Here is a 12520-nt window from a genome sequence, read left to right as displayed (position 1 = left end):
GGAACATCCGATATAATACAAGTTCTCCTTTCTCCCCCTTAAATGTTTCTCTCTCCTTTTAGTAATGACACATGAGTTCTGATAACACATGTTGTATAATTTCTATTTTTGGGAAACTTAATTGAGGAATGAGACAGGTTTTATTAATTACTATTCTAGATATGCATATGTAGGCTTTCCCTGTGATTATCTCACTCTGTCTACTAACTAAAAAATGTTGACATGAAAGGATAAATCAGGTGGATTTTGTGATTGTTAGATTATCCACATTTGATTAAGTACAGTATACCACTTAGGAATTAAACTTTTTTTTCCCTGTGGCACATAATCTCACAATACAGATGGTGCTTCTTTCTTCCATCTTTCCATATTGTTTGGTACAGAAGTGCCTTACATGGAACAAAGGCTTAATAGGGTTTACAAAACTACAATTGACTGAAAAAATTACTCTGAAATGAAATCACTTTATCTTTAAAAACTATAAATGTTTTACAGAGATAATTATATGTGTTTAAGTTTTAAGCATTATTGTTATTCACACATAAATTTGTTCTACGTAAGAATAAAGGAGCTTTGCATTTGATTTCATACACTTATGTGGTAAAGTAATATTGGACAAAGAATTGTTATACATATATACTATTGCTATGTTTTATCATTTAAAGGAAACCCATAAAAATGATTTTTTTTTTTTTTTTTTTTTTTTTTTTTTTGAGATGAGTCTTGCTCCTAGTGGCACAATTTCGGCTCACCGCAAGCTCTGCCTCCCAGGTTCACGCCATTCTTCTGCCTCAGCCTCCCGAGTAGCTGGGACTACAGGTGTCCGCCACCACACCTGGCTAAATTTTTGTATTTTTAGTAGAGACGGGGTTTCACTGTGTTAGCCAGGATGGTATTGATCTCCTGACCTCGTGATCGGCCTGCCTCGGCCTCCCAAAGTGCTGGGATTATAGGCATGAGCCACCGTGCCTGGCCAAAAGATTTGTTTTTTAAAAAGCATCATTTACTTAAAGACTTTGGCTCTGTACCTACCTTCATTTGAGATGAAAACATAGAAATAAAAAGCACATTATCTTTGTCTATTACATTTATAACTATAAATTTATTATCATATTTATAAAATATTACATTTTATCTGGGCTCTTTTTTTTACTGAAAATTTTAATAGGATTCCAGGTCACATTATCCATTTTAGGAAAATTCTTCAGAGTAACAATTTGAAAACAATATTGAGAATTCACAAAACCTGACCCGGTGATTTAGTTCAGTGTAAATCCTTAGAAATATATACAGATTATATAATCAGTGTGCTATTATTTAATCCTATCTTTTAATTTTTCAAGTAGGTTCAAAAGGGAGCTATCGGCTATTAGATATCTTTTGTGAAATTATATTAGCTACTGTTTAGTGAAAATCACAGATTACAGAGTTAAGTTTTGAATGTAAATGATACTAGATATATACATTTTTAAACATGTTATCTTTCTCCTTTGCTCCTATCATAAGGAATTAATTTTTCACTTTAAAATAGAGATGGGATAGAGCTGATTGCTTCTTTTTCAGGATGGAAGCAACAACACTTAGGAGAGAGCCAACAGGCCGGGCGTGGTGGCTCATGCCTGTAATCCCAGCACCTTGGGAAACAGAGGTGGGCAAATCATCTGAGGTCAGGACTTCAAGACCAGCCTGGTCAACATGGTGAAACCTCGTTTTTACTAAAAATACAAAAATTAGCTGGGCGTGGTGGCACACGATTATAATCCCAGCTACTGCGGAGGCTGAGGCAGGAGACTGGCTTGAACCCGGGAGGCGGAAGTTGTAGTGAGTCAAGAACACGCCACTGAAATCCGGCCTGGGCAGCAGAGTGAGACTCTGTCTCAAAAAAGAAAAAAAGAGAGAAAGAGACTGCCAACAAATAGATCCCATTCCCCATTCCAGCAGTAGTTGCACCCTTGAAATGTGTTTTATGTTAAATTTTCTTTAAAGCTATACAAATGAGATTTATAATAGGATTATGCAATATGCAGCCACATACCAATTTCATCTTCCTTTTACCCTTCTATATCTTTAAAGACAGTCTAGTTTCCTGATCTTTTGAAAAATATTTAAATTAGGAGAAATTCAGTAGTATTATTTCTCTTTTTGTGCCCTCAGTGTACATCTGTCTATAAGAGCAACCATTACACTTGAGTGTGCTTAAAATTTATGTATCTGTTATGTTATTATTTTTTCTCCCCTGCCTATCACAATGCTTGACACAAAGCAAATTCCAAATACGGATAAACAAGTAAACAAACCTCCATGCATGAGTGATAATTTGGAAGTCAATATTAGATGGGTCAAATTTAGATCTCATCTATAAACTACTGTAGAGGCATACTATGAAATATTTATTTTAAAATATAGCCAGAACATAACTTCTAGTACACCTTTCTGTTAACATGTATATATGCATATATATGTAACATGTGTTTACATGAAAACAGCAGCTGCTTTAATTCTGTTGTTTTCTAATTAAAAAAATAGGTGGACAGCATAGCTCATGGCGCAACTATGTTTTTGCTTGGCAAGTTCTAGATGAAATATTCACTCTGCCATTAATTTGCCAAGCAACCCATAATATGTCCTCTAAAATTGGATCAATAACATTTTGAAAATAAATGACTAAAATAGAAAAAAACGAGTTATAATGAGCAATAAGTTGGCAGCTTACATACTTAAAATATGAATGATAATTTTGAAGTTTAAGCTATTTTCATTGTAATTCTTATTATATAGTTCTTTCTTAATTTCCATGCAGACAACATGGTATATAAAATAATTATATAGTACATAGAGAAATGTAAAAGTATTTTTAAATACTGAAGAGTTAATTTTTAATATTTACCAATAGAAACGTTTAGTAAAATAAAATTGAAACACAGTTTCCCGTAGTACGCTTTCCTTCCCTCACCACCTCCAAACTGATATATGTGACTTTTTTAAAATATGGAAAAAAAATTTAAAGAAATGGATGTCTTCACTGTTAAATTGAAATTGTGAGAACTATTGTTGAAATATCAAAAGTAAACAATGAGAAATGAAGCCAGTATTCAGAAACTTATAGTTAAATGAAAATTTTTAGAAATGTTGAGAAAAATAAAAGCTAAAGATTTACTCATTAAATTGTAAATCTAACCCATGAGTATGCAAAATAATTATATAATTTTCAATATATTTAGGAAGAAAAAGGTATTAGAATTGTATAAGCAAAATTATTGTCTTTCATAGAACACCAATAGACAATATTTAATATTGATAATTTAAGAAATACCATCGCTAACTACCTTTTTTAGTGATTAAATGTAGCAATTGATCGAGCTGGCACTAGACATAGGGAAACATGAAGGAATAATATATTGTATTTTATAATAAAATATTTTGTTTTATTCTATATTTGCCATGAAAATTACCTGGAAAAAATAAGTACTTTTTTTTGTTAAAATAAATCTTAGGGCCGGGCGCGGTGGCTCAAGCCTGTAATCCCAGCACTTTGGGAGGCCGAGACGGGCGGATCACGAGGTCAGGAGATCGAGACCATCCTGGCCAACACGGTGAAACTCCGTCTCTACTAAAAATATACAAAAAACTAGCCGGGCGAGGTGGCGGGCGCCTGTAGTCCCAGCTACTGGGGAGGCTGAGGCAGGAGAATGGTCTAAACCCGGGAGGCGGAGTTTGCAGTGAGCTGAGATCCGGCCACTGCACTCCAGCCCGGGCGACAGAGCGAGACTCCATCTCAAAAATAAATAAATAAATAAAAATAAATCTTAGATGAAAAGACTAAGTATTCTTTATCACACATCTAATATGATAGATTTGTGTGATTTTGTAAATCTCAAGTAAAAGGTTTTGATGTTTAAATATATTTGTATCAATATTTTTTCTGTCAAAATCTTCAATTTTACCTTTAAGAAGTTTCTATTGAAAAATCTAAATAACCTTAAACACGTTTATTTGTAAAGTGTGTGAATGCACTTTTACATGCGTGTGACTCCTTATTCGTCATATAAAAATGTTGTTGATGGATTGTCTGAGACACACATCATTCTGATCACATTCATCCAAATACCTTGGCTACTTGTTAGCGATAATCTCTTGAAAGGACTTCATATGCTGCTTGGCCCACTTAATAATGCTATACAACTCCATTACATTTATGAGCTTTCCACTGGTGTTCTCCCCAATTTTAAGCTTACATATTAAAGCTTATCAGAAACACATAGTAAGAATTATAAAACAGTGTGATTATTAAGGAAGCTTTATAAGACCTCTTTACATCTACGATGTCAAGCACTGATTTCTTAAATTCATTTCTTTTTAAATCTACAGAATAATCTTCTAAGGAATAGCTAGAAGTAGTTTACATTCCTCTCTTCAGGAAGCTCTGTGCAGGATATCATTGTAACCACAAAGGGACGAAAGCTCACATTGTTACCATTCTATAACTCTCTGTAAATTAAGCCATGTTTGAAAAGAGACACCGTGAGGAAAATAAATAAATAAATAAGTGGGGAAACATTTTGATTCCGCTTCTGAAAGATGGTGGTGTTGTATTCAAAAGGTTATTCACTGGCTTCACGGGGAAATGGATTGTCTGCATCAGGTAAAGAGGCTGGTATTTCAAAAGACTGTTTTTGAGGACCAAGTTTGCAGAAGTGTAACTGGACTAGAAACAGAGCAAGGGAACTGATGAACACCCTGAAGATTGCTTTGCTTGAGATAAAGGTCAACAACAGTAGAGAAAGAAATGTGGACCATTGAGCTTCCCAATTTCTAATCCCAGTTTCAATTTCTTGAAACATAAGTATTCTGGACATTACAAACAACCTGTTCCTATGCAAGAATTCTTTTCTAACGGACTGGTAACAGTAGTTTATAAAGGTAAAATAATTTTGACTTGTGGAAACTCCAAACCTGGATAACAGACATTTTAGATGAGACTTACATCAGACTCCCTGTATAAAGTATAATGAGTTCAGTTCTACAGTTCAGTATAATTTAAGTTAGTATTAAAACCGGGTATAGGCTGGCTGAGATGGCTCATGGCTGTAATCCTAGAGCTTCAGAGGTTAAGGCAGGAGAATCTCTTGAGCCCAGGAATTAGAGACTAGCCTGGGCAACCTTGTGAGGCCCCGTCTCTACAAAAAATTGAAATTAATTAATCAGATTCAGTGGTGTGCACTTGCAATTTCAGCTACCCATGAGGCTGAGGTAGAAGGATCCCTTGAGCCCAGGAACTCAAGACTGCAGTGAGCTATGAATGCACCACCGCACACCAACATGGGCGAAAGAGTGAGACCTTGTTTCAACAAAACAAAACAACAACAAAAACAAATCAGTAATAGATCTTTCAGGTTCCACAATATAAGACATATGCATAATAAGACACATGGTTTTCTTTAAACTTATTTTAGGATCCATTACATAATAAGTAATACCATGGCATATGTGAAGAGCAGCAGCTAGATCTGTAACAAGCAAAGAAGGTGACTGAATGAAAAAGTGTCAAAGAATAAAAGAGTGATAGATAAGGATGGAACCGTAGTAGAAAACCAGAAGAGTAACCAAGGTGGTGATCTTGGGAAAGCTTGTTTTTGAGCCTGTAATTTTAAACGTTTTTCCAAATTCCTTTTCAGTTTGAGTCCTGAATCCATAAGTCTGAAATAGAATTCTCTTTGCTTGAAGTTCATGCTCTAGGTGATATGATGAAATCATGTGTACAACTGGGATAAATATAGAAGTAATCATATCTAATAAAGCTACATAACAAGATGGAAAAAAGACGAAAAATAACTAAAAGTCTGTTGTATATATCCTCACCAATTCACCATCAAAACCTGAAACCTAATGTAATCTGACATTACACCAAAATTGAGTTTTTATTTGCAGCAAGCACAACACCATTTTCTGAGAGATTTGATTCTATACTCTAAATATATCAGGTCTTATCTAAACTTTATTGATCAATGAGTTATATTGGGAAGTACACTGCTGCTCTCTCTTAATGGTGACCATGAATTTGAAAAATATTATATTCATATTTCATCCCTTTTCATGGGAAAAAATGATTCCAAAAGACTCATTTCCAACAAGGGCACTCAAGAAATCTGTCTTCTAAAATGAAACACATTAGTGTTTTTTTTGGTACTAAAAACTCATATACAGTGCATTTACACAGGAACTTATCACTACGTGATCCTGAATTAATAGATCCATGAGATTATAGTCACTCTGAAACAATTCAATGATAAATTACTCTATGAAACATTTTTGACAAACACATTGAAAGAAGAATATTGTTTCATGGCAATTGTAAATTAAGGAGAAGTATTAAGGTGGAGAGAGAATTAGATGTATACATTTTTAAACTTAGAGAATGCATAAAACAATGAATAGCTAAGGCTTAAAGCAATGGAATTTTTGTTAAATTCATTTAACAAATGTTTCTTGGCCTGTCATGTGTAAGACATTGTACCGAGCATGTTGAGAACACAAACACTAATCAAACTTAATCCTTGACTACAACAGACAGGAAGATGTGACGGTTGATTTATATGTCAGCATGGCTAGACCATGGTGTCCAGTTGTTTGGTCAAATACTGGTCTAGATGTTGCTGTGAAGATGCTTGTGAGGTGATTAGCATTTATGATTAGTTGACTTTAAGTAAACAGATTACCCTGCATAATGTTTATGGGCCTCATCTACTCAGTTGAAGGACTTAAGAGCAAAGGCTAAGGTTTTTACAAAAAGAAGGAATTCTACCTTAAGACTTCAACATAGAAATCCTGCTTGAGTTTCCAGCCTGCTCCATGAATTTAAGATTCAAGACTATGACTTCAACTCCTGTGTAAGTTTCCAGACTGACAGTCAGACCAGTAGATTTTGGACTTAAGACTGCAACATCAGCTCTTATCTGAATTTCCTTCTGGCTGGCAAACCCTACAAATTTTGGACTTGACATATCCCACCTGCAATTGTGTGAGCCAATTCCTTAAAATAAAACATATAGGAGATAGATAGAGAAAAAGATAGAGATAGAGATAGAAATCAAAAGACAGAAATAGAGGGAAACGTAGTGGTAGAGGTAGTGGTAGCAGTAGAGATAGAGACAGATAGAGATAGAAATGGAGAGCCTATTGATTCTGTTTTTCTGGATAAATATTTTCTGATTACATAATATTCGACAAATTTCTCATGAAATTACTTTGTAATTAGGAATATATTCTTAAGAGAATGTAGCACCAAATAGCTTCCATACTCTGAAATTTCCATCTATCTTGTTTTTAAATGTAGAAAATATTACCTTCAAGTAAAAATTATTTACTTCAACACTTATTCTCAAAGCATAACATGATCAATGCACTTCTCATTCTATTTCTGTATACTTGTATGTACATGACAGTATTTGTATATATATATATATTCTAATTATTTAAACTTATTTTATATTAAAGAATGAAAAATGGCAGAGTAATATAAAAGGAATTTAATTTACTCTAGCCTCTTTTCATATATATGGCATATAATAATTACATAAGAAATATATTTCTTTTATGTCATGAGTGTTTCTCCATATATTTTGCATTTAAAAATCATAAGCAGAAATTAGTTATAACAATTCCTCTTTTATATTATTCTTGGTGCTTTACAAAATGTTGGTCACCTTAAATTTTGTGTTGTATTTTAATTTCAACATCCAATGCAGCAAAAATGTTATAAGTGTTTTCAAAACCAAAACACTATTTGATAGTTTACTCCCTTCTTAAAAATGCAAACATGCTTTTCTTTTTACTCCTTTCATTGCTCTTCCATAAGAGTACAGAAACCTTTATAAACTTTTTAATATAGTATGGGAATGCAAACTTTCTATCCTTGCATGTAGTTTTATGTAGAAGTATATGTTTCTAAAATAACTTCATATTCTCTAATATTTATCTCACACACAATATGACTGTAGATTTCCAGGGGCTATGACTGATATAATCTGATATAGCAGATTAGTTATTAGTAACTAGTTATCCCTGCTTTGTCACTGTTGGTGTATGTTTGTGGATAAGAGTTCATTGGTTGAAGAAAATAAGTTAAAGTTGTCATCATTGATATTTGGTTTCTATTTCCTCTTGAATATTTAATTTCTTATCAGAAAATTATACATAGTTTGTATATGTAATTTTTCTCTGTATCTATTATATATTATGTATATTTATTTATCTATGTAGGTATACATAAATATATATGTATACATAGAGAGCTGTATACATCACACTGCTTTGTCCTACATCTCTATGTCTCTATGTATGTGTATATACATATATATATATGTATACATAGACAAATACACATATTTAATTGGATACACAGAGAAATAATATGCATATGCATAGATAAATAAATACACACAATTCTACCTTGTTTTTCTTTAGTTGTTTTAGGAGGACATCTGAGTATTATAAAGCTTTAAAGAGAGAGAAATTCAGGTAAATAATGCTCACATCGTTGTTGCCCTGACATGTTACAAAACTGCCACATCAAATTTTAGCTTGTTTTTTTAACTTGAGATTCCAAGTTATTAAATTAACTCACCCAGAGCTGTCAAGAAATGTTCTGGGAAAGCAAAGCATGCTCTTTAAGACTTGAGTCACATAGTAATGAAGCATTTACTGATACCCTGAAATAGCACACATGTGGTGCAGGAAGAACATTCTTTGTCTCTAAATTTGCAAATCAAATACCTGAAGTGATAGTTTTGTGATGAAAAGTATGAATTTCACAGCCTATCTTATTAGTATTAGTAATTGAAGTTTCAAATTCTGTGATATAGCCAAGACATATATGTTATTAGCTGCAAAACTGCTATTCCTGTAGAAATCAGAAACACTCTCCTATAAAATTATTTTGTTCTGATCTAAATAATAATATTTATATTGAACACCACACTATCTATATCTGCATGTTAGTCTATATTTCTTATTCAGAATGTTTTTGTAAAAATATGAGTGTGGCTTAAATTGTTTATCAGCAATAATTTGTTTTTATATTCATGTGTTTATGTATTGCATACATATATGCACAAAATACAACTTATTCAAAGACGGACTTAATAACGATAATGTAAGATTATTAAAAAAAAATAGGGTCGGTGAAGTGGCTCACGCTTCTAATCCCAGAACTTTGGAAGGCCAAGGAGTGTGTATCACGAGGTCAAGAGTTCAAGATCAGCCTGGCCAACATGTTGAAACCACGTCTCTACTAAAAATACAGAAATTAGCCAGGTATGGAGGCAGATGCCTGTAATCCCAGCCACTTGGGAGGCTGGGGCAGGAGAATTGCTTGAACCCAGGAGGCAGAGGTTGCAGTGAGCCGAGATTGCACCATTGCACTCCAATCTGGGTGACAGAGCAAGACTCTGTCTTAAAATAAAATAAAAATAAAATAAAATAAAATGTGCAATTTAAGATTTTTTGTATGTATAATTAAGTTATAACTTAACCAAAATGGTAAGAATTTTACTTAATAATTTAGCCTATGGCTGAAATATTTTTAAATAAAAGGACACTATATTTGTTTGTCATACATAATATCTAGGAGGAAACTGACCTATATTATCTCCTCTCATAATTTTTTTTCCTTCTTTTCATTCTAGGACATAGATTTAAGGTAGAAATTATTGTCTCCATGCATTAGTATATGACAGCAACACTGCCTACTGGTAGGCTGAAATGAGGAGTTGAAAACATTTGATATTTTTCCTTATTTACCTTAACTGTCCATTCCACTGGGACCTCATGAAGAATGAGATGAAGAATAAAAATGGTTTTACATTTATTAAGCATCTAATATACACCAGCTTCCCACCAGATTATTTTCTTTTATTTTCTTGAAGTAAATATTACCTATAAATACAGGAGGTATTCTAAACTGGAGAGCAGGCAAAGCTATTGTAGGTCGTGTTCATCCTGTTATTTCGCTTTTCTTACCTTCATTTTAATTACAAGCAAATATTTAGGAATACATAATATATTATTTTCCTCCTCAGATATAAAACCTAAAAAGAATAACACCGAATATCATGGGTTTCATAATTTTTTTCCAACACAAGTCTCATATATGTATAGGTTTTGTTATATTTCCAAAATATAATTCTACTTAACAAAATTTCTGCATGAAATGTCAAAGGAACTTTTTAGATACTTGCCTGAAATCCAAGGAGCTTTTCACTAGGCTTAATGTGCCTCTGAAATTCACATTCTATGGGTTGTATCACTTTGATTCCATCTTCATAAAACACATAGAACATGTTCCCAATTCCCAGACCTTAGGAATAAAAGCACATTTAAATGTTCAAAATATAATTATCATAAACTTTTACAATCAAAATTCAGTGCCTCTCATATCTTTATCAGGGGATCAGTTTTCGAAGTTGTGTGATGTTAATAAAGCAAACCATATGGGACCCTCACTGTATACCCACACCACTTCGTGATATTACGCAGATACTACACTTCATTCTTCCTGAGCTGCAATTTAGTGGTTTCTTTAATATACTTAAATAAATGTTTCATAGTTTAAAGCAATTATAAATAGGGATATAAACTCTTGATACATAGATTATGTTGGATACCTTCCCCACTTAATGTACGTGTTGATTAAGGAATAAAAGCACTTTCTGAAGAATCAAATTTATTTTACTACTTTTATTAGAGTTCACTAGGAAAAGTTTAATTTCTTTGCAGGAGTTTAGTTCATATAAAGATTTTTAGGAAGAAAAAGACCAAATGCCCTAGATTTTGTAGAATAAATGTTTTCTTAAACTAATTTTTGTCAAAATAATTCTAAATAGAGATCTTACATATTAGTTTTAATATTGACAATTTGGGAGGCCTATTTCTATACCTTAAACCAAATGAAGGTCTTTGAAAAATCTTAATTTAATGTTTAAATCACACTTTTCTTTTTCACACTACAGATCTGGATGTGTGGTATCGCAGAAATTCATCTCCCCCGACTTTCTAAATCCATGTCTAAATGGCTGCAGGAGGCTAGTTTGAAACGTGTAGATTAACTAAAGCCTGAGCCCAGGGAACTTCTGCATACTCATGAACACCTGTTCTCTTTGTTTCCTCTACTTCTCCCCTGTTCCGATGTGGTCAGCCCTGAGCTCTTGTAATCCTTCCTTTTCTGGTCCTCGCCTATATAGCTCTTTTGACCTTGTTGCATTGGTTTACACAGTCAAATTTATTCAATATAATTATATCTTACATAATTCAGTGATAGCATGTTTTCTTTAAAAGATACAATAATATTAAAATCTTGATTGGAAAATCAAACCATTGTTGCTTACAATGTTTACATTCTAAAAACATCTGTAAAGGGAAAGATAATTTATTTAAATAAAAAATAATTTTCTAAGCATTATTTTTTTTTTCAATTAAGATCTCCTGCAAGGTTCAGCCTGGGCTTTACATCTATTGATAAACACAACAACAGTTTGTTGATTTGTAAAACATATGTGTTTATTGAACTTAAGTCATATTTCATCTTACATTTTATATGTTTCTAGGGAATAAATACTTATGATTATAAATAATAGCTGGCTACTAAATTTTATTTTATTTTTCCATATAACTATGTATCCATATATTCCTAAGATTTAGAGAAAAATGTATACAAACTAAGCTATTACTTCATTCATGTTTATACATAGTCTGCATACAATTTTTCTTTTGGCACATGAAATTATTTATAATAATACATATATACTTTAAATGACTCCAGGTTGTTTGATACATCTTATTATTTTATAAATAATTCTCAGTACTTCTATTTTAATAGATGTAAGCTTTAATAGTTAATTATCCATTATAATTCCAGAGAGCAATACATAAAGATGGAATATTCCTGAACAGTAGCAGAAGTGGCAAGAACTCAACTCATCACGTTTTTTATAAAATAAAATTTAGTAGTCAGTTATTATTTATAATCATAGTTGTGTTTAAAGGAATATAAATATTACATGCACAAAAGAGAAAGCCAAAACAAAACACATAAGTATTTATGCAAAAGCTTTTTCATTTGTATCAGCAAAGCCTCCATGCAAACACTAACAAATCAATAACTATCAATTTAACATTATTGGTTTCTGAATATTGTTGTTGAAACTTATAAATGTAACAAAGCCATAATGTGGTGTCTGATTTTCATTTGTGTCTATTACATACTATGTTTGATTTTTTACTAAGCTCTTAACATTTTTCAGTGAATGTGACTATCTTTCTTTAACTTCGCCAAAATACTATTCGACAATTATGAATTTGAATGCGTTTGGGCCTGACAGCTACTTTAAAGTCCAGACTGTTTGTCATGTTTCTTGAATATTTCCTTCCCTTACTGCTAAGCATACTTTTATTAGGTTATGTTACCGTATTCTACACAGAAAAGAGTCAGTGGGATTCCACTATGATTTGTTGCACTGGTGGATTT

The 12520-nt window shown here is 32.5% G+C and overlaps 1 protein-coding gene across 3 annotated transcripts in view; it reads right to left on the bottom strand.

Annotated features, from left to right (window-relative positions):
* Positions 1–12520, bottom strand: part of FSTL5 (follistatin like 5) — a 1059117-nt gene that overhangs the window by 106052 nt on the left and 940545 nt on the right. For all 3 annotated transcript variants that reach the window (XM_031935303.1, XM_031935304.1, XM_031935305.1), the window contains one exon: positions 10236–10354. In XM_031935303.1, the coding sequence (XP_031791163.1) occupies positions 10236–10354 (119 nt within the window). The remainder of the gene's footprint in view (positions 1–10235; positions 10355–12520) is intronic.

The sequence above is a fragment of the Piliocolobus tephrosceles genome, chromosome 3, assembly GCF_002776525.5.
Source record: "Piliocolobus tephrosceles isolate RC106 chromosome 3, ASM277652v3, whole genome shotgun sequence".
NCBI lineage: Eukaryota > Metazoa > Chordata > Mammalia > Primates > Cercopithecidae > Piliocolobus > Piliocolobus tephrosceles.
The sequence above is the reverse complement of the archived record's forward strand: the minus strand, read 5'-3'. Positions and strand labels throughout refer to the sequence as shown.